Source organism: Anguilla anguilla, chromosome 7, assembly GCF_013347855.1.
Source record: "Anguilla anguilla isolate fAngAng1 chromosome 7, fAngAng1.pri, whole genome shotgun sequence".
NCBI classification, from domain to species: domain Eukaryota; kingdom Metazoa; phylum Chordata; class Actinopteri; order Anguilliformes; family Anguillidae; genus Anguilla; species Anguilla anguilla.
In genome coordinates this window covers 34331355-34355762 of record NC_049207.1, presented here as the reverse complement: position 1 = coordinate 34355762, position 24408 = coordinate 34331355, and the positions used below count along the sequence as shown (strand labels likewise).

Here is a 24408-nt window from a genome sequence, read left to right as displayed (position 1 = left end):
ATGAGCCGCGCGCGATCTGGTTCTACTCGCTCGCAAAGTATTTATCCTCGCTCGGAGTAGAATTGATTTTTGTCAGTGTGGGAGCGGAGCCTTATGCTAATGTATTCACTGGTATGATTGGTCACTTTAAATACTAAGCCCATACACTTCCTATGCCTTCTAACGACAATGTTCGCTAATTAGGGACGATATGGAGACGCAAGTTGTGAGCTGCCTACCGGAGACAATGCAGTGTCATTAAATGTTTATTAATATATATAATTAAAGCCCCATTCGGATCAAATTTAGCGGATAATCCCTGGGTTAATGGATAGCCCATTGTTCTCTTGAAACCCAGCATTCAGGTGGGTATTTAGTGGGTAGGTACCATTCACACACTGGAGCTGGATTGTTTACGATTCTATCGTCATTGCTAGGGCAACGGCTGTAACGTCATGACAGCTGTTTATGTTTTGATATCCAAAGTAAGGTTAGCTAACGTTATTAGCTAGTTAGCAAGTTAGCAACCGCTAACGTTTTTAGCTAGCCTGCAATCGTTTGCAATAGACTTGACTAGTTATAAGTAACCTTATCTGAGCTGGCTGACGCTAGCTAACGTTACGTCGCTAACAATAACCAGCGATTGCTAGGCAGTTACTGCAGCCAGCTAGCTAACCATTAACTACAGCTAGCTAGAAACAGGTCTAACAACGTTAAAAAAAATAATAATCTGCGGTCTGTAACAGCGTCGCATGTTGACATGACGTCAGATTTAGTGGGTCGCTTTTAACTCCATTCCAAGCGGCCAAAACCAGACTTCGTTTTTGAAGCTCATTTCCTGGTGTTGTAGTTCCTGGTTGCTCACTAGCGCCACTACGGTTGGCTCCAGTATAGGTGTTTTCATATCCGGTTTCCATGTAAGTCTACGGTACAAATGCGATCAAAATACAAAGTCAATAATTTTTTCTCACAAGAACAAATAGTCATAATAGGTGCATTTTATTCGTCTTATGACTGTCCATGGGTCGATTTCATGATTTATTGCGTCATTTGGGCACAGTGCCAATATTTGTTCTGGACCAATGAGGTACAGCTTGCGTCACTTCCGGATTACTGCGAGGACTAAGCTACAGTAGGGGCTACAGTCTATGGTCACTGGGGTGGGCGTGGCCTCTTGGCCTTGACATTGCGGCTCTGGCCATGGTCCACCTGTGTTAAGTCAGAAAATGCAGGCATCCCATTTTGTAGTGATTTCATTATGGCGTGTGCTATTTACAGCTGCACTAGACGACCATAAAATAATCCTCTTCTTAAGTTTTTCGGTAGCCGAGTCATTTTTACTATTTCCTTTAGCCTACTTAACCAAATAATTAGTTGGCAGAAAGCGTAATCAGCTTGCTATATTTGGTAGTCCAGTAGCCTATGCTAAAACAGTTCGCAACTTCGGCTACCAAGCCATTTGATTAGCTAGCTAACCTTAACCGGCAAACATTCAATCTGTCAGACGTGTTTGACGGCTTGTCAGTCGTGTACATTCCGTAAATGTCTACCTGGGCCATGCTTGACGCATGTGACAAAGCTACTATAATCCTGATTTTGGGATAAATATTTTTTCAGTTTCACGAAGCGAATTAAGAGTCTCAAGGTTCATTTGCTGAATAACATACAACACACGATGAAATCACACACACAGAATTTAACGAAATTAACCATCTTGGCATTTAGAAAGGAACATGTTTTTAGCATTTAAGAGACCGACAAGCTAGGCATTTAAGACAGTGGTTCTCAGAATCGGTCCTGGGGGCTCCTTGCTTATATTGGCTTTTCTCCATTGGTTTTGATGATTTACAAGAAAAAAATAATAGCCTAATAATAATTAGAAATTCAATGTAGGTTACATTATTTTTGTCTTCATGCACCAGGTGGAAAACTTGCTGTACAAAGTGCGTTGTCATATTCACACGCCTGCAGATAATTTATTAAAATACTTGGTAGATTTGTTAATCACCGCTGACAGTGTTAATTTTTATTCGGTAGAAAGTGATTTGCGAACGATTGGTCAGCTAGCGTCACCCAGAAAGTGAACACCACAAACGGCGATGGAGTAGCTAGTAGCAGTTACTGGCTCATTAACTGACTGTGGCGAAAACCTACGACGATAACTTGCTCGGTTAACAGCAGGTCTACCAGACAGTTATACGAAAATTAGCCTAGTCAAATCACCAGTAGCCTACACATCTCTGATTGATTGACCATCAGTGTAGTCAATGTTCTTCCCCTGTAGTTCATATTGCTAATGCGTGAGCTAACCACGGATAGCCTACCTAGCTGATATGCTAGCTAAGCATATTCGTTTTGCTGAGAAACATAAATTAAAGATAACTGAACATAATTGTATTTTTAATGTCATACATATAACGTGATTACATGACACAGTACAGTCACGGATGGAAATTAAACTCCGTAAACATCTGATAATATATTTTAAAACATAACGGCAGACAGTCAGCTAGCCTCAAGTTCGTTCTGCAATCGTTCGTTCAGGTTGATGGGCTTTTCCGCACCGGACTGTCAATCACATTGTAAATATCACAGAGCCGCTTAACTCTATGGTTTTGGGTCCAAATCGACAACATGGCCGCGCCCGCCATTGAGCTTCAAAACGTGTTTTAGAGACCCATGGAGAGTCAATGGGTGACATCACAGTAGCTTTGTCCATATTTTTTACAGTCTCTGCTCCATTCACACAGAATGCAACCCACTAAATACCCGGGTATTGTTGTAGGTCCAGAGGTGGGTAATTCCAGGGTGCGATTTAGTGGGTTGACTCAATTCAGACCGAATTCAACCCATAAATACCAACCTAAATGCTGGATTTCAAGAGAACAATGGGCATTCCATTAACCCATGGATTACCCACTAAATCTGATCTGAATGGGGCTTAAATTACATATATTAATAAACATTTAATGACACTGCATTGTCTCCGGTAGGCTACTCACAACTTGTCTCCATATCGTCCCTTAGCTAACAAGAACATTGTCGTTAGAAGACGTTGTCGCCCTTTTAGTGTAGTCTGGCTTGATTGACAATTCATTTATTCAGTAGGTGAGAGTATAAGCTTTCTAACGATGTATAAAATGTCTAATTCTGCTTTTGGAATAGCGTTTTATAGGTCAGCGTAACAGAAAACATTCTTAGCATCGCATTCACTTACGCATTCACTCTGTTAGCAGAAAAATACGCTGCACCTAACGAAACGTGGTCAACGATATTTCGTAATTTCTTGGAAAATACTATTATTATTGAGGACTTCAGAGCATAGCTAAGCCATATGTTTGCTGATAGACCTAGCTGACATCATTTTCTGGAGCAAAACAGAAGCGAATAGAACAGTATCATTGATACTGTCTCTGTCTCCATCAACTGAACATAGAGGAGATTTCATCATTGCTATGTAAGTATTACTGCTCAAAATATTTCTGTTATACACGTTATTTTTGAAATTGAGTATCTTTAAATAGGTTAGTGGTGTTATATAATGTGAATATTTCACATTGTAATGTAAGCGTTAGATGGTAGTGTAATAGTTTTTGTGAAGCATGCAACAGTGATGACGTGAGAGTTGGAACATTGCCAAAACGTGGTGGATGGTTGAAAATTGTTTTCATGTTGTCCCATCCCCATACAAGAAAACATACGAGAGTACAGAGTATAGAAATACATACAAGAGTTAATTACACATTTAGGTATTGTACCGCATTGTGTGACAATATTTTTGCATTATTTTTTAACCTGGTAGCAATGTTCCATCTTAAAACTTCATAAGGGGCTCATTTATATGCTTTATAATGGACAAAAAGCATTTTATTTAATTTTGGAGAGATTTTGGATATGTTTCTGGACCCCTAGATATTTTAGACCACTGTACTGACTGAAAGCTTGTAATTCCCATTTGAAAATTATGCAACAGTGATTTTCTTGAGTCAAAACAGTTGATTTGTAGTGAAATACGTGAATATGTTGTGATTTACAGCAATGCATAATTTAGACATTTTGGATAGATTTGGAGACGCTGGGTACACTGCTTAGTTTTTGCTTCATACATCTATAGTAGTTCTACATATCCACCCTTAGATTTTATGAACTTGTGGTCAAGAAGTTTTTGATCTAGCACATGTATAGTTTAACCTCCTGTATACATGCAATCTCTCAGTATTTCATTGCAAACTTAAAAAGTGCTAATTTATTTTTGATTTTTGCATTTGTGGCACTTTATTTCTTCCAAAATTATGAATATAAACTAATCTGCATTAATATTGTAAATTGTACAAATGTCTTGCTTCATTTAAGCCATTTTTCAAGTCTCTGTGGTTTCACATCTGGAGTTATAAAGCTTTAAATAGGGTACCCCCCTAAATGGGCAAGGATTGGCCAGATTTGGCTTGTGCGCTAAGGGGTTAATGGGGTGTTGCAGACAGTTCATACATAGTAATTGTTTGTATGTGGGTAGATAGAGAATAGGGCGAGGTAACATGAATGTAGAAACGTGGTGTTTGCTTAGCCAAGTGAAGAAATAGTAGAAACGCCACGGTGGTCAGCTGGTGTAACTTTTTAAGAAAATCAATACATTTACTGTAATGAAATGCATATGGCTGGGTGTGAGTGACTTTTGGTAAACATCTGCATTGAAGATTCTTAAGTGCAAAAGAAAAGCAATAGACAATTAATAGTTAGCATTATAAGTGTAAGAAAATTTTAGTTCAAGATATGAAAAGAATTGCCTAAGGATGAGGCGGGATTCCATCATCCGACCTTACGCTTTGCAGTCAATTACATTGGCAGTGCGCCACCGTCAAGTCTAAAATCATGATTTTTTTGGTCAAATATGTTCCTGGTTTTAATTAAAGAAGAAGACAGGTCAGTAAGCACAGCTGAGCTCCGGTTGTATCCATATAGCCTGGCAATATTGTAGGAGGTTAACCGAATGTGTAAATGGTATGTCATAATGCAGTCGGTGAATGGCGGTTAGGTGTGGTGCAAAAGCAATAGTTGAGAAATGAAATACAATTATTAGCAAATAAGCATGTATAAGAAATTTGCTTCAGGCAGGGTTTGAACCTGTGACTCAATGATTTGTAGACTGTGGCATTACCACTGAGCCACAAACTGACGAGCTGTAGAGCCTGTCAATTTTCTTGAGTATAAAGATATGTCCATTTTGCATGTGTATGTGTCATTTTGATTGGCTGGTGTTGGTGAAGGAGTGGCTGGTGTACGTAAAATGACCAATGGGGAGACATATTCTTTGTGGGCTAGGAGGCAGGAAAAAGAAGACGAAGGAGAAAATGCTAAATCCCCTTAGTTTGGGGCTTTATTGTGTGAAGTTGTTAATTAAATCTGTCTGTTGAAATGGGGACAGAATGTACCAAAGTTAATGTGTTTAAAGACTGAGAGTCTGTGGCTGTTGCGGTTATTTCTGTGGGGAACCCTGAAAAGTGCCAAACTCTCAGTGCTGTATAGGTATGGGCATGCCTCGCCAAGGCGTACCTTGGCCGGATGGCATACCTGCCATCCCAATAAAAAGGTTGTAGAGGCTGTAATAAGATTTCCGCTGGCTGCCAGAGTTTCTGTGTTGTGTAGAACTGACTGGAGCAGGGAGTGTGTGCCCAGGATTCTGAAACCCAGGATAAATCATGTCAGTGACACTGAGGACATTATCAGGGGCAGTTTTATGATCATTCAGATCTGCACCTATCAGGGAAAGTGTGGAGGTGGGACTGGCAGTCAAACTAACAAGCTGCCACTCATAGAGGCAACCATTAATCACATGTGGCCATTAATCATACCAACACAAAACACGCACACATACACACACTCACAAAAATAAATGCACACACACGGCACTTGAACACAGACATACAGACAAACCTATGTGGCGACCTATATACGTGCATGCAGATATGAACGTATACAAATGCAAACATGGATTCATACACACCCATGCATAATACAGTTGAGGCTAAACGTTTACATATACCTAGGCTAAAGATATTCAAACTCAGTTTTTCACAACTCCACACATTTCATGTTACCATATATTTATTTTGGTAAGTAAATTAGGGCATCTTCTTTGTTCACATCAGAGGTAATTTTAAAACAGTCGATTAGAGACAGATTTATTTCAGCTTTAATTCACTATAGGAGAATTCCAGTGGGTCAAAAGTTTACATACACTTTCTTAGTATTTGGTGGCATTGCTTTTTAATTGCTCAACTTGAATCAAACATTTGGGGTAGCTTTCCACAAGCTTCTCGCAATACTTTGCCAAAATTTTTGCCTATTCCTCCTGACAGAACTTGTGTAACTCTGTCAGGTTTTGTTCGGACATGCTTTTTCAGTTCAGTCCAAAAATGTTCTATGGGATTCAGGTCAGAGCTTTGTTATAGCCACTTCAGAAAATAGATGGCATGAGGAAGGAGGATTATCTAGAAATACTGAAGCAACACCTCAAGACATCAGCTAGAAAGTTAAAACTTCGTCGCAACTGGGTCTTCCAGCAGGACAATGATCCTAAGCATACCTCCAAAGTTGTAACAACATGACTGTGGTGTGGGGATGGCTGGTTTAAGCAGCCACACCTGTCCTGGGTCAAGCTAATTAGACCTGGCTAGTTATCTAATTGGTTAGGAATTGGATAATTGGCCAGGCTGATTGGACCCAGGAACAGGGGTGGCTGCACCTGTGCGTAGTGAGGCAATCAGTGCGCACAGGTTAAATCTGCCATCCCCACCCACACAAGGGGAGCCTCTGTCATGACAGTTTTACATCTGCTCCTTGGCTGTAACATCTTGCCACCCTTGAAAATAAATTTGGACTGCTGGAACATCATCTCCCTGTGTCTCTGTGCTGGAGGGCCCCTAGGAAAGCCACTTCGGTGGCCTGTGGCAGGCTTGTTTGCCACAATGACTTATTAAAGTGAAAGTATTGGAGTGGCCAGCACAAAGCCCTGACCTGAATCTAATAGAAAATTTGTGGATTGAACTGAAAAAGCATGTCCGAGCAAAACGGCCCACAAAACTGATGAGTTACTCCAGTTCTGTCAGGAGGAATGGGCAAAAATTCCGGCAAAGTATTGTGAGAAGCTTGTGGAAGGCTACCCCAAGTGTTTTATTCAAGTTAAGCAATTATATGGCAATGCTACCAAATACTAACAAAGTGTATGTAAACTTTTGACCCACTGAAAATTTGATATACAGTGGTCCCTCGCTATAACGCGGTTCACCTTTCGCGGCCTCGCAGTTTCGCGGATTTTTTTAGTGCAATTTTGCATGCTTTTTTTTACAGCGCATTGTGTTCTGTGTCCTGATTAGCGCATTGTGTTCTGGGTCCTGATTGGCTGTAGACCATTGTCAATCAATCTCCTCCGTGCCGTGTCTCCTGTACAGTACAGAATGCGTTCAGCTTGTCAAATTTACATAAATCTTCGATCGCTAGCAGTGTGTCTCTGAAGTGCTGTACTGTATGTTTGTAAGTTTTCTCCCCAACAAACCCAACAATGTCGACGAAACGTTTTGCACCGTCAAAGGCACCTGCGGTAGCACCCAAAAGGCAGAGGAAGATGCTAACCATCGCACAAAAAGTTGGACTTCTGGACATGCTAAAGGTTTTACAGCCTTAAAACATCTATAATAATTGTAAAAAATAAAGCTGACTACTTCGCAGATTTCGCCTATTGCGGGTTATTTTTAGAACGTAACTCCCGCGATTAACGAGAGACCACTGTAGTTCATAAAAGCTGAAATAAATCTGTCTCTTGGCTATTATTTTGAAATGACCTCTTATGGAAATAAAGTAGATACCCTAATTGACTTAACATGGTAAATGTATGGTAACATGAAATGTGTGGAGTTGTGAAAAACTGAGTTTGAATGTCTTTAGCCTAGGTGTATGTAAACTTTTGGCCTCAACTGTACATACACATACACAACACTAGTGAATTTGTACGAAAGGATTTCTATTCTCCCTCCATTTGTACATTACATTACATAACATTTATTTGGCAGACGCTTTTATCCAAAGCGATGTACAAAAGTGCATTTCAGGGTCATGGACAACTACAACACACAGGTTCAGTAAGATACAATACTTATTTTGTACAGCTATTTCTAGCCAAGAACACAGTTTCGTTCACACAGTGAACACTATTCTGACCTAACCTCTGCCAAGCCAACTAGGCAGAAGAACAAGCTACAATATTAGGACAAATACAAATTACCAAAAAGTGCTGGAATGGGGGTACATGTAACGAGTGTCATGAAAGGGGGGATTTAAAGTGTAATGATATACGGATTGGTGGTAGTTAGTCCAGGTATAGTCTGAAGAGATGTATCTTCAGACCATGGTGGAAGATGGGTAGTGAGGGAGAGGTTCGAAGAGGGACAGGGAGTTCGTTCCACCACTGGGGAGCTAGGGTGGAGAAGCTCTGTGATCCCTTTACTCGGGTGGGAGGGGGTACAAGGCACCCTGCTGCTGCAGAGCGGAGTGGTCGAGCAGGTGTGTAGAATCGAATCATGTCCTGCAAGTAGATAGGGGCCATCCTGTTGGCTGCAGTGTAGGTGAGGGTCTGGACTTTGAACCTGATACTGGCAGCGACCGGTAGCCAGTGGAGTGACCGCAGCAGAGGAGTGACGTGGGAGAATTTGGGAAGGTTGTAAATGAGTTGGGCAGTGGCATCATCTGTAGTGGCTGTATGGCACAAGCTGGCAGGCTTGCAAGGAGAGAGTTGCAGTAATCAAGGCGGCAGGTCACCGTAGCCTGGACAAGCAGCTGGGTAGAGTGCGTAGTCAGGTATGGTTGAATCCTTCTGATGTTGTACAGAAGGAATCTGCAGGAGGTCCAGCTGGTCGTCCAGGACCACCCCCAGGCTCTTTGCAGAGTGAGAGGCAGTCACTGTGGTGCCATCAACCGTGATTGAGAGTAGAGCCCGACCGATATATCGGTATGGCCGATATATCGGCCATTATTTGACTTTTTTGACGACATCGGGATCGGCAGTTATGCAGCCAATGTGTCCCGATTTTTAAATAAGTATAATAAACAAAAAAAACTTTATCTGTATTTGTCTGTTTGAACGTTGTAATTGCTATTTACTAGAATTATCCAGTAGAGGGAGCTCTAATACAAGTGTGCAGCTGACGCGCTACTTCTGCAAGACTTGTCTGCACAGATTCGATTGCCACAATAAAGGTATGTATATTTAGTGAAAGTTTTTAATTAAATGCGTTTATACGACCACTATGTTTATCAATCCTCATTATCAAGCAAGCGAGCTAGCTAACATATTTGGTTCACTTTAGCAAGCTAGCTGGCTAGCAAGCATTTATGAAGTGGCAGTGAGCACATAAGCAGCGTAGGATCTACATTTCCAGAGGAAATTGCTGTATTCTCAAATAAATAACCAGCCAAAATAAAATGGTGACTGAATGCATCACATTTGTTTTTTTATCTGAGATGATATTAGCTACTATATGATGCTGTGTCGATAGCAACGCGTTATTGCAAGCGAGTGTGTCATCTAGTCACGCATCATCATAGCAAGCTAACCAGACAGTAAAAACGCTGATAAAACACTTCTAACGTGGATCATTTTAAGCCATGTTATCTAGCTTTGTCGTGATAACATGAGAGAAGGATTGCTGTTGGAAAAGTGAATCAACCAACAGTTAGCGCGGGTAACCTGTACGAAAGCGCATTGTAGTTTTTTTCACGTATTTCATCCAGTCAATTTAATTTCATCTAACGTTACACTTGATTCACTCATTAGCTCCGCTAGATAATGTCTTACTCTTTGAGATCATGTAGTAGAAATAAAATAAGAAAATATAATTCATTTAACTTACTGAGAATATATAATAAGAAATAATGAGGTTGTGTCAATAGCTAATGTGTTATTGCGAGCGAGTGTGTCATCTAGTCACGCGCCAGAGCGCATTGTAGTTATTTTCACCACCGAATTCTTATGGACAGGGAAGCTTGCTAGATAAAGTCTTACTCTTTGAGATCATGTAGTAGGAATAAAATAAGAAAATATAATTAATTTACTGAGAATAGATACTAAGAAATAATAATAACAAATAAACAACAACAATAATAATATTTATAAAAATACATGTTTGAAACTGGAAAACTGATTTTTTTAAATTAATTTTTTATAGATGGCTGGAAAAGAAAGGAGTAAAAGCAAGGTGTGGAGTTATTTTGATTTTCACACTTAAAGATGGTGTTAATATATATATATATATATATATTTAATTTAATATCATCTTCTACATTTTTTTGTCTAAAAAGTTCCTTGTGTGTTTATTTTTTATTTTTTGCTTATAAGTTAAATGTTCTTAAATATAGAAACTTTAATAAAATATAACTTTTTCAAACTGATTTGAAAATGTTGCACTTTTTGACAAAATATCGGTCAAAACAACGGTAATCGGTGGGCTAGGACTCTCCAAAATCGGGATCGGTATCGGATCCAAAAATCTGGCATCGGTCGGGCTCTAATTGAGAGCTCATGTAGTAGGGAGGTCTTTTATGGGAAGAACAGCAGCTCAGTTTTGTTGAGGTTGAGCTTCAGGTGGTGGCTGGCCATCCAGGTAGAGATATCAGCCAGGCAGGAAGATATTTTATCATCAACCTGTGAGGCAGAGGGGGGGAAAGAGAACAAGAGTTGTGTTTCATCTGCATAACAATGATAGGAGAAGCTGTGTGAATTAATATCTAAACCAAGAGATTTTATGTATATGGAGAACATTAGAGGACCCAGTACAGATCCCTGCGGTACTCCCGTAACAAGGGGATGAGAAGTAGAGGCAGACCCCATCCAGGTGACCTGGTAGGACCTATCGGCAAGACAGGAAGTGAACCAAGACAGGGTGGTCCCAGCAATGCCCATCTCAGCCAAGGTGGAGAGGAGTATTTTGTGGTTGACCGTGTCGAATGCTGCAGACAGGTCAAGGAGGATCAGGACAGAGGAGAGGCGTGAGGCTCTTGCAGTGGCGAGTGCCTCCGTCACAGCCAGGAGGGCAGTCTTGGTTGAGTGCCCGGATCGGAAGCCAGACTGGTGAGGGTCTAGCAGGTCGTTCTGATGTCGTTTCTATTATTAATGTGTGCAATTTATGCAGGGGTGTTTAAAATTATGTGACAGTATAATTTTTTATTTAAAGGCAACTTTGAAAACAATAATTATCTCAAAGATGAAATATACAAATATATATACACAAGATTAATCATATATATATATATTTCTTAAACACAATTTGGAAATTTTACTGGCCAAAAAGTGACAATTTCCAGCTAACATGAACTCTGATGCTCACATATGCAAACACATACGTATACCTCACAGACACATTATGAAAGTGATAAAAGATCCATATTATTACCACTGTGTAATTGAATCCTGTCCTTTTTTATTAAAAGGACATCACACTGATGTGTTATAAAAGAGGATCATATCTCTGCACCCACTTATCCTCTTCCTACCAGCAGAGAAACCCATCCCCCCACCACACAACCACAACCACCACCTTTTTAATGCATATTAAACCACCCAGGAGAAAAAAAATCATTTACCTACTAATGCAGATGAGAGAGAGCCCTCTGGCTAATTACATAAACATAATCCCTTCCTTTGAAAGGCATGGGATGGTGATGTCTCTAAAGCTGGGGGCGTCTCTAAAGCTATTTCCTTTTGTTTTCCTCACTAAAATACCATGTTAATTCCAAAAGGCAGGCACTAAGATGTACAACTGTGTCTATGTCCAGGAATGAAACCTTGAGCTTCTGGTTGCAAGCCCTGTTCAATAACTACCGCACTACTCTGCTGATCCTGCTATATTCAGACCTGTGTTCCCCACAACCAGTTATCTTCCATGTCCCATGAATCGTTTGTCATTAATTCACTGAGGGCCAGTGTGCCCATCCCATCTCGTAATAGGGATGTGTAAAATAATAACAGACAATAATTCTTGTATCTCAGCTTCAGTTGTCAGCATTGCTCCCTAAGCAATGTTGGATTTATGTAAAAGAAGAATGTTTGCTCCATGCAAACTACAATATATTAATGTGAATAAATATTTATGGCAGTGTTTAGGAAAACCTCTCCTGTAACTCCTCTTCCTTTCCTTAAATGTGTAGATATTTAATTTTTAATCTTTCCTTTGAACAGGCCCCTTTATTTGGATGAGAGTCAAGTAATCTGAAAACATCTTAGAGAAGTGATCTGTCTTCCTGGTGTCAGACTCTGGGAGGAGGAACTCCCTGCTATACCACTTCCAGTCACCCTACTCTTGAAACTTCCCGTGACAGGGTCAGGCCAGGTTGTACAAAGTGGCTTGTGGCTTAATGCAGAGAAAATGCTCAGAAAACATGTTGATCTGTAAAACATCGCCTGAAAGGATCCTCTATTATAAGCACATCCTTGTTCCATTTCAGACCAGCACATGTGTGCTGAATCTACATTTCTGGGGAATGTAACACTACACTATATGACAGCTTTATTAGTGAACAGCATGTGACCTTAGAACACATTAGTTAGCTGTACACATTACACATACAATCCCATGTGACAGTGATGCACCTCAAATCTCATTTTGTCCATAGATGACCATGAGGTAAGTCAGTTTAGGACTTCATTACATAACTTCCAGTGATGACTTCACCACACTTCCACTCCACCAGTTATGCCAGTCTAGATTTATGTTCACAGTAGCATTCTAACAGCACAGCAAGAAGTACATATTAAAAACTGCTACTTTCCTTGCATGGTCTGGGTATTGCATTATTTCACGATATATTATTAATATTAATAAGAATTAGCTGGCCATGAACATCAATAGAGAATACATTGCGGATGTTTATTTAAAGTAATAATCTCGAAGATTTGTTTAGACAACGTTGCGCACAGTATCCATCTCTCATATCAGGTAACGTTGCATTAGCTAGCTAGCTAATGTAATTAACACAATCTAATGTCAGCTAACAATTAGAAAAAACGCTAGCTAACGCTACCGACCGGTATCGACTTCGCAAACCGTCTCTCGAATGCAATGCTACCTTGTTGCAACGTTGCAGTGTAGCTAACTAAAGGCCAGTTCAGATCAATGATTCGCAACGAGACTGGATGCAACTTGCAAAATTCCAAGACGTCTGATTGTAAACGTTCTAAAACTGCACTTGGCGATTTGACAGGTTCGGTCTTTTAAAACCTCAGGGCAGGCAACAGCTCTGCTACTAGCCAGTTCACACCGCTGCAATTTTCTCTGCAACATTCTAAAACCGTTTCGCCTCGCTGCGAATCATTGATCTGAACTGGCCTTAACGTTACTGTTACCGTTATTTACATTGCCATCGAGTTCATCAATATATTATAATGATCGGAATAAAACGGGTATGTGGAGCAGAGCCGGGTCTGATTTCTGAAGACGTCACGCAGGAGAAAACAAAATAAAAGAATACGGCAGCTGGATTAGCATTATTATTTTATTACGCTTCCTCATATGTTCCTTCAGCCTTTATGCCCTTTTTGATGTAATCTCCTTTGTTTTTGTTTTATTCTTCTTGTTCTGATTGCTAATTTAACACCCAGCTCAGCTTTATTCTCGAACAGTTTAGCTAGCAAAACCAGAAACACCAGGGGTAACATTTTGCAAGGCAGTTGTTTCAAAAATACCACACAACAATCATTCAAAAAGCCGTTACTTATAACATTACTTTTATAACAACCGTTTTTTATTCAGTAAATAGTAAGTGTTATAGTTGGCGTGCCAACTGACTGACGTCACACAGGCGACACTGGTTGGATCCGGTTGGATCTATGGGAAGTGGGGTCCAAAAACACACCTGCAATTAACGCTTCTCGCCATTGGTACCGCCAACGAGAACGAAACGGAAATCTTCGCGATTGTAACTTTAAATTGCAAAATCTATCTAACTTAACGTTAGCTAGGTACCGCCAACCAATGGTGTAACTTCATCACTCAGTCACTCAGTCACAGACATTCGCGTTTGCAGGGCTGACCCCGCTGTTGCGGTCCAGCCAATAACGAACATTATTTTGGTTGTATGTGATGTGTAAGAGAATGTGTTGTAAGTTGTTTGTGTAAGAGAAGCCTGAAATCAGTGTATGCAGTTGTTTTGTATAAAGATGCCATTATGCGCTGCAGTATGTTTTTCAGTTTACTAACTTAATTTCAGAAATGTTTTTGAATGCATAAAAAGGATTAAGAAAGTGCTGTACGAAAGATATTTCAGATTGCGTTCTGTCAGTAGAAAAAGAAAGTATAAGTGGAAATTAGCATGGTAAAACCTTATTTTTTGGCTGGACCTACAAACGCAAATGTCTGTGACTGACTGAGTGACTGAGTGATGAAGTTACACCATTGGTCGGCCGGATCACATGTGTTAGGTCCAGCCATATACTAGGTTTTGACCTGCACAGAAAGTTGTCAGAATACGGAACAGCTTGTCAGATTGTAGTAGAGACTTTTTTAAACTTTGACTTCAAAAACTTAATGTTTTCCATATGGAAATGTTATAATATATTAATATAAAATATTTTGCAGCTTAGAATTTTTAGTATGATTTGATTGTGTTTGTGTACGCAGGGAGGGTAGTCAGTTGCTTTCTGACACCAGCTACATGCAAATAAATTGTTTGAGCAATGGGGAGTAGTTAATGGTCAATGTGTACAACATTGTACTCATGGACTGCTATTTCTTATGGAACTTAATCATCAATAGCCTAGATATTGCTTAAACAATAAAGAACTCTTCAATGTTTTATCATTTTTATTCTTATTATTATTCAGTATGCCTAGTCCTTATTTCCTTATTTATAAGTGTACTGAATCATAAAAAATATATTTTGAGAATGTATTTAAATGCTCACCGATACTGTGGAGTCAAACGCAGTTTTCACTGTCTTCTTCAAAATATTCAATCCAGACGAGTGATGTTTTCCAAGATATCCAAATGCTGAGTCTTCTGTTTAGACTTAGTCATTGCATAAAAATGTTTTGTTGTAAAACAACCTTTGTAATGTGAACGTTTTTAAATTATTTTTTTAAATTAATATACGTTCACTTCACATGTCTTTTTAAGGCTGTAATATGGAAAGATCAGACCCAAGTGTCACAAATTTTGTTTTCTCCTCAAAATCTAATAGTCTTAATATTGCATCACGTGTGTATGAGAGAATGTACATCTGAAATGGTGTGGAGGAAATATCTCAGCACCAAATGAAAATAAAACTCCACACTGTCTATATAAACAAATAAAATCCTATTGAAAAATGGACATTAGATGGGCATTTCCGATCAAAATGTAAAGGTCTCAAAATTTGACATTTAATAATGACAGAAGGGATCCTGAAGTAGTACTGACCTGATTTGGTGAAATATTCCTGAATCGTTTTCCAATAATCCCACCCCAAATACAGTTGAGGCCAATAGTTTACCTAGGCTAAAGATGTACAAACTCAGTTTTTCACAACTCCGCACATTTCATGTTACCATACATTTATTTTGGCAAGTCAATTAGGGCAGCTACTTTGTTCACATCAGAGGTAATTAGAGACAGATTTATTTCAGCTTTAATTCATTATATCAGAATTCCAGTGGGTCAAAAGTTTACACCTTGTTAGTATTTGGTGGCATTGCCTTTTAATTGTTCAACTTGAATCAAATGCTTGGGGTAGCCTTCCACAAGCTTCTCACAATACTTTGCCGGAATGTTTTCCCATTCCTCCTGACAGAACTGGTGTAACTCAGTCAAGTGTCAAAACTTCGAGACCTTTAAAATTCCAGGAGATATTTCAATCCAAAATGTTGCTTTTTTCACTCAGCTTGTATTGGATTACATTTTTGGGGTGGGATTATTTGGATAAAACCTTCAGTAATATTTCACCCAAATCAGGTCAGTACTACTTCAGGACCCTTTCTGACATAATTAAATGTCAAATTTTGAGACCTTTGAATTTTGAGGAGAAATTGTCATCTAATATATCCATTTTCATTGTATTTTTACTGTATTTGTTTATATAGACAGTTTGAAGTTCTATTTCAAGGTCAAGGTGAACTTTATGTGGTCATACACGTCCCATTTAAAACACAGAGGTACATTGTATACTAACAAACACGCACACACACACATACACACACACATATCCGCACACGTCAACAGAATATGCGGTGCAATGCTAGCAATATAAAATATATATCATATACAATATACAATTTGCATACGGTGCTGAGATATTTCATCCACACCATTTCAGATGTTCATTATTTCCTGTTCTTTCATACACATGTGATGCAATGTTGAGAGCTAGATTTTGAGGAGAAAACAAAATGCGTGACACTTGGGTATCTGATCTTTCCATATTACAGACATGTGAAGTTAACGTAACATAATAAAAATATGTAACATAAACATGTAACATAAAAAAAATAATAAATAAAATTTCACATTACCACCATTGTTCAGTTTCTCTCTTGAGCCGTATCTTACTTTTAGAAGCAAATTACAGCTTTGCGAACACGTAAGGAAGACCGCAAAACTATCAAGTCATTTAACGCAACTGATTTAAAGTGCACCGGAATTTTTTAATCAGGATCTGCGAATCGGGAGCCAACTTCAGCGTTGTGATAACAACTGTGTAGTCTAACAGTTACAAATTCTGTCCAAGGTTTTATGGCCTACCTTGTAGTCATGTGTGTCATGAAACAATATTATGTGGGGTTTCATAATGCTTTTAAATGAAATATAAATGGGCTTCCCACAAAGAATATACAGCTGTAAAAGCAACATTTACATTTTTTTTGAATAATTCGTTACCAAGCAAGCTAGCTTCCTCTCAAAACCAAGATGCTGATTACAAAGTTTTTGCAACGTCCTTTTGCTGTATCCGAGTTGGCTACTTTGATGAGATGTTGTCATGTCAGTTAAATGTCAGATGCAGCTAAATGTCCATTGGAGAGAATTATTGATTGTGGTACTGGAACATCTGTGATAATGTAATTTTCAGGAAAAAGAAGAAGGAAAGAAACACAAAATCCCCCAAGTGAGGCTTTATTGTGTGAAGTTGTTTGTGAATTCTGTCTGTTCACATGAAGTCAGAATGTATAGAAGTTAATGTTCTTAAGGGGTGAGAGTCTTTGGTCATTGTGATTATTTCTGTGGGAAACCCTGAAAAGGGTTTATTTTAAAATTCGTTATTGTCAGGGTCTTCCACCTGTGTCTAATTTGTTTGATTGAACTGAGTTTAATTTTGTCTGCTACAGCCTTAAAATAAATAAATGATTGATTAAAATGAAATAAATGATTTGCCATCATGTATTATTGCACAGTGTTTAATTCTTTTAATAAAGAAAATAAGACTTCTGTCTCCTCATCTGTCCAGATGAGAGGGATTTGTGCTTATGTGGCATTTTTACTGTAAACTAGTTTTCTAACTTCAACACCCAAGACACCTTGAAAACCTGTACATGTGCAGATTGCGATTAAGAGTTGTGCATGGAATAAGGTGTTTCCATGCTTTATATATGAGGATTATTAGAGGCATATGCAATCTATTTTATTCGGATTTCACATAATCAGAATAAGGACATAACTGGTTTTTGAGTTTTGGAATAAGAAGTTTACATGGGCTGTATCATAACTGGAATACTTGAGCTTCCTGAATACTGTCTAATGATGTGCATGTAAACATGGTTACTGTGAGCTTTTTTAGTTTGTGGAGTAGGTTCCCTCACAGTGGCAACTGAACAGGCCTGAAAGTGTCACAAGTAGAAGTTCCCTCTTGAGATCATCCCGTCTTACAATAGTCTTCTTTCTTTGTTTTACCTGTAGTGAGGGGAATCCACCTTGACAATACATTCAGGCATTTAGCAAATGCAGCCAACACAGCTTACATTTTACATACAATCCATGAATAAAGCTAGATATTTACTGAAGCAGTTTAGATTGAGTACCTTGCTCAATAGTAAAACTGGCAGTGCTGCAGCTAAACAAACCAGTGATCCCTGAATATAGGTTAAGTCCAGTTACCTTACCTCTCCTCCCTAGTGTACCCAGTCTCAGAGATCCCCACCACCTGTTCCAATGTGACATTCTTTCTGTAGGTCTAGTGAATGTGTGTATTAAATCGGGCCAATCCAAAGCAAGGGGTGTCCTGTGTCTGGAGTGAGCCCTCCAAGTGAATGCTGAAATGAACCTTCTCCTGATGACATAGTAGGCAGTGATGGCTCATAGGTTTGCTCATGGGTTTACTCCCAATCATTTTTTTTTTTTGTTTTTCTTTTTGGTTTGACAAATTCTCCCACATTGGGCGATGAAATACTTTTGACAACTGATGTGTTAGGGGTTTTGGAGCGGTGGTGGGAGGTCAATTATAGAATATGTGGTGGGTGCTTAACAACCATGGTGACTGGAGCTTCTCCCCTTTCTGCAGGCATTCGACCCCCCATTATGAACGGGCCCATGCACCCACGTCCCTTGGTGGCTCTGCTGGATGGGCGTGACTGCACAGTGGAGATGCCCATCCTGAAGGATGTGGCCACGGTGGCATTCTGTGATGCACAGTCCACCCAGGAGATTCATGAGAAGGTGCCTTTCTCTGTTTCACTCTGTCTCGTTGCTGCCTGCCTGCTCTGTTTTCAATTTTTAACTTTGCTATTTGTCTGTTACTCGTTCTAGCTGTCTGACGCTCTCCTACTCACACTCTTTCTGTTTGCCTGCCTGTTACTCCTTTACCTTGTCTGCCTTGTCTTGTCTGCTGCTGTCTGCCTGTCCATTTGTCACCAAGCTGTCTGTTATTCAGTCTTGCTCCATCTCTCTACTATGACCCATTGGATGGAGCAGTAAACAGTAAGAGTCTGTGAAATATCTAAGAGTAGTGTCCTAATAGTATTGTAGTTTGTCGAGCACACTTTGTATGTGTACTTGACTGAGAGAGAAAGTGCAAAATTCTCTCTGTTCTAATGGCAGCTCTCACATCACTACAAAGCTCATCCCCTCAGATTATTATAAAGGTTAGAAGCAAGAACCAATCCCGGTATTTTTTGTCAGACTGAAGAAGTAAACTGATGTTCTGTGAAGAGTATGGAAAAGTGATGAAACTTTAACTTCAACTGGCATATTTTCAGTATGGCACACATGCGCACACACACACATACACACATAAGCACACATAAACACACACAACTCATCTGTGTGTTTGTCCATGGTTTACAGAAAGGCAGATGTACCGAGCTCATCACACATCCGTGGAAACAGCCATTGTCCCTGTTTTTATAATAACAGGAGGCAATATATTTGTGAAACAAAAGCGTTCCACACAAACTTGAAGCAGGGTCATATGCTGAAATTTAAACACTTGCGACATCATATTTGCCTCTTGCATTATTCATGGAAATCGGGAGAGTGTGCTTTAGCTAGGCAGAGCCTTGAATTTCAATGGAAATGGAGCATGCTCTTATGTACGTGTTTTATTTTTCTCACTGAGTTTCACTGGAGACCTTCTACATGATGCAAGCATACAAATTATATGCTTTTGAAGTATATCTCTGTCCCTTTTCCTGTTTAATTTGCACCCTTTCCTACAACTGCATCACTCCACGTGAAGATAAAATAAAACTGATGTATGGCAAAATGAAACATTTGTATTTAAAATAGTAGTTGAGATGTATTATATATAAAAGCAGTATGGTTTAGGCATTCTTGTGCATTCTCAGGCTATATAAAAGACTGTGCACCTTCTGATTCATACATACAGGCACAATCATGGTGTTATATTGAACCACATTGTGTGTTCCAAAATAGAAGTAGACAAGTAGTTTAAGCAAATCCTTTTCACATTACTAACTTTTACAAATTTATATTATTTTGTGTTTTTTAAATATATGAGCATGGGAGACACTGGGATCTCTGCTACTTTTCTGAAATATGAGCTATGTGGGGGTGTGCGGACGATGCCAGCTGAATAGTGAAGAGTCCTGTGGAAAATTCTTACTATGAGATTTCAGCTCCACTGTGAACCTGTAAGAGCCAGATGTCCATTTACTAAGAGAGATGGTGGAGGGTGTACAATGTGAGTGATATGGCAGGGTACAAACACAGAGGTTGCGAACAAGAGGACATTTGTTCACAATGTATGACACTAAGACCAAACGTAGCATTGTGTTCTCATATTTTTCTGTGGAGTAAGAGCAGTGATACATAATTGCTGTTAGATCAGTGGTAACCAACCAGGAGATCTGGACATCTACCTTCTTGTAGGTTTTCATTTCAACCCTAATTTGGCACACCTGACTATACTAATTAGCAGCTCAATGCAGATTGTTAGCTGTCAAACAAGTTTTTTTTGAATGTGTGATTTGTTAGGATTGGAGTGAAAATTTACAGGATGGTTGATCTCCAGGGAACTGGGTTGGTCACCACTGTCTTAAGAAGACAGTCTGTGCTCAGTCACTCCTCTCCAGTGCCTTTAAAGTGCTGGCGCAAGGTGTTTGTCACAAGCATGCTTGCTGAGCACTCTGGATCGCTGCCAGGCCCGAACGTAGAGAGCGTGTTGCAGGCTCACACAAACAGATGGAGACATGATCTGCCAGGTCTGTTTCTCCTCTAATGAAACTTCTGTCTTTAATTTAATTAAGGGGCATAGCTGCTTTGGAAAAAAACAAAGGAAGAAACGTGTATTTCATGAAAAGCTAACCAGGACACTGAGGTGTAGTCCATGGGATGCTGAGGGGGTGGAGGAATAAGGGCAGGGAAATCTGTGAGGTGTCTCCTGAATGTCTTTTAGACTGTCGTTGTGTTCATCATACTGTAGTCATCAGCGCTTTTTATTATTTGTATTTCTTGGCAGTGATATGCCTGCAAGAGAAACTACTCTTAAAGAGGAAATTGCATACTTCCTGTGTGTTATGTAAAACTGTCAAAAAAAGAAAAGTTTTATTTTTAGAGGGAAATGGTGGCCCTGCTCAGCAGTGGTAACTGTGAGCACAAGATTGTTGGTGGAATGGATTCCCTCACAGAGGAAAGGCTGGAATTTACAGCTCACTAGTGGGGCAGGGTCAAGTGTCAGAACCACCTCTTAAGGATACATTCAGTTCAGTTCAATTCAACTTTATCTGTATAAGCGCTTTTTACACAGAAACTGTCACAAACATGCTTTTACGGAAACAGGAAACAGAAATTAATTAGAAAAGACCAAGTCTGGACCCCCAAAAATCTAGTAGTTGAGGTCAAATTTTGCATTTCTGCTGTTGTTTCTGTTTTCTGTAGCAGTGTCTACTATTGGGTTTCCACTCGTGACCCGTTTGCTCTGCCTGGTGGTAATCTATCACATTGCAGCATGAGTGACCCAAAGCCCAGCACTAAGGACATCTCTACAGGGTTTGCTGCCAGTTTTCCTGGTGCCTGCCTGCCGAGTGATCATGGTTCTGTTTTGGCAGGTGCTGAATGAAGCAGTGGGGGCACTCATGTATCATACCATCACACTAACTCGGGAGGACCTGGAGAAGTTCAAAGCACTCCGAATAATTGTTCGGATTGGCAGTGGGTTCGACAACATTGACATAAAGTCCGCAGGAGACTTAGGTATGCCACACCTGCCCTAACATTTGCCATGTGTGCCAAAATAGTTCACTTCACCTCCAGCTTTCCTCCACTGCACTGTAGATTTGCCTGTCTACAGGTTTGGCTGTCTGAGGTAAACATGATATTTTCCTGGAAAAATTGCACTTTCTGGAACAACATGCAGTTAAGATGATGCAAACTGACTGGAACATTTTATAACACATAAATACCATAATTGTGCACTGAATGGATGCAATTTGCATTGGTGAACATTCAGGCTATACATTCTTTTTTTCAAAGGACTCAGTAGACCAGTACTGTTAACTGACCATTTTAATAGCAGTATCACAGAGGCAAACTGTGAAAGGTATTAATCTCTCAACTCACTAAAAAGAGGGGAAAGACAGAGCTTTGGGCTTAGTATAGGTTTTGGTCTTAGATCTGGCTACATGTCTAACATAATTGCACTTTCTACTTATCACAAAACACCTTGTCCGTTCTTTGCACCTTCCCCTGAAGCCTGCTGTCTCATATTGGGATGGCAGGTATGCCATCCCGCCAAGTTACCTATACAGCACCGAGAGTTTGGCACTTTTCAGGGTTCCCCACAGAAATAACCACAACAGCCACAGACACTCAGCCCTTAAAAACATTAAATTCTGTACATTCTGACCCCATTTCAACAGACAGATTTCATAAACAACTTCACATGTCCACACAATAAAGCCCCAAACTAAGGGGATTTTGCGTTTTCTCCTTCTTCTTCTTCTCTTTCTTCTTCTTCTTCTTCTTCTCATTCTTCTTCTATTTTTCCTGCCGCCTATCCCACTAATAACATGTCTCCCCATTGGACATTTTACCGACACCAGCCAAATCCTCACCCTCACGACCCAATCAAAAACTTGCATACACACGCAAAATACCCATACCTTTTTATTCTGAAACATTTCCAAATTAAATAAGATGTATTCCAAAGCAATGCTACCCAATATTTCCTCAGTTCTTTCAAGTCACTTGGCCCTGTGTTTTGTAATCTTACCATTTTACAATGTCATGCAAACTTTGTGTAAGATCAAAGAAATTCATGTGCAAAACTGCTGCTGAGTAACTACAGGAAGCATATTTCTCCAGAAAACATGTTTATACTTGCTTCTGAACTGAATTTGAGTATGTGTACAAGTTATTGTATATTTGCTACGTACAATAAATACTGCATGTAAAATACATATTGTACATACATACATAGAGAACTTCTTTATCATTTTCCTGGCAGCATGTTACATTCACATTTACGAACACACACTTATACCAAGACACATACTATCATTCACGCAACAGAAAGGCTGGGCAGCGAAATACATACATACCAATACAAATTGGACATATTCTTCTCATTCTTCTTCTATTCAATCAATCTTGACTGTGAGAGAGCCATCCACACATATGTTTGGCCTGTCCACGTAGTGCATGCTTATACACACAGGGCCAAGTGACTTGAAAGAACTGAGGAAATATTGGGTAGCATTGCTTTGGAATACATCTTATTTAATTTCGGTGAGGCAAGATAGCCTATATTGTTTGTAGTACCGTAACTTGGTGTCATTTTGATATCAATACTTTTGAGTAACTTGGCATTTTTGTACGTTGAAAACGTGTTTTTTATGAGATCAAATTAAACCCCAGCACCACTTATGGACATGCCTCTGCAGGAGGGCAGGCTAATGAACAGAGTTTGTAATTAGTCAATGCTTTAGGGGATGTCATTGCTGTCATGGCTTTCCCCCTCTTTATTTGTCCCCTCCCCAATCCTGAGTCACAATAAAGTCATTTTGTGAAGCGCTTAAAGTTTCAGTAAAGCACCCTCTGTGTTAATTGTGTTTTTAATGTTTTGCATGACACCAGTGAATAGGAAAAACCTTAGCATTTGTTTTCTCTTTCTTTGGAACGCATTCTCTGACAGCACATATTAAAACAATCACATAGAGGACAGTGCACACCTATTTTACCTCTGTACACAAAACCTGCACACATTTACAGGAAACCTCCTCTATAGTTTCCTCTAGTGCTTATATCACATTGCATGTTTGCATATTCCCTACTGTAGGCATTGCTGTGTGTAACATGCCAGCAGCATCAGTGGAAGAAACAGCAGACTCGACCCTGTGCCACATTCTGAACTTGTACAGACGGACCACCTGGCTTCACCAGGCTCTGCGGGAGGGCACACGTGTGCAGAGCGTGGAGCAGATCAGAGAGGTGGCATCGGGTGCTGCCAGAATTCGAGGAGAAACTCTGGGCATCATTGGACTGGGTCAGTGCCAACTCATCCTGTTAATCACCCCATTACTGTAAGCAGTGTGCCATCAACACTGACACTATAGCACAGTGATGCTGATACTATTAGAAAGATGGATTAGACTTGCCTCCAGTTAGATGCTGAGCTTTGGCATCATAAAGCCACTAAGCACCATAAAATTGACACTCTCACACTGACACACACTCAGCACTGACATACACTCAGTGCTCTGACATACTGACATACTCAGTGCTCTGACATACTGACATACACTCAGCACTGACATACACTCAGTGCTTTGACATACTGACATACTCAGTGCTCTGACATACTGACATACACTCAGCACTGACATACACTCAGTGCTCTGACATACTGACATACTCAGTGCTCTGACATACTGACATACACTCAGCACTGACATACACTCAGTGCTTTGACATACTGACACACGCTCAGCACTGACATACACACAGTGCTCTGACATACTGACACACA

At 39.8% G+C, this 24408-nt stretch overlaps 1 protein-coding gene across 9 annotated transcripts in view; it reads left to right on the top strand.

Annotated features, from left to right (window-relative positions):
• Window positions 1–24408, top strand: part of ctbp1 (C-terminal binding protein 1) — a 251119-nt gene that overhangs the window by 205332 nt on the left and 21379 nt on the right. For 8 of the 9 annotated variants that reach the window (XM_035424959.1, XM_035424960.1, XM_035424957.1 and 5 more), the window contains 3 exons: window positions 18487–18641; window positions 21491–21635; window positions 23719–23925. In XM_035424959.1, coding sequence (XP_035280850.1) covers window positions 18487–18641; window positions 21491–21635; window positions 23719–23925 — 507 coding nt within the window. The remainder of the gene's footprint in view (window positions 1–18486; window positions 18642–21490; window positions 21636–23718; window positions 23926–24408) is intronic. The other variant, XM_035424965.1, reaches the window with a different exon arrangement.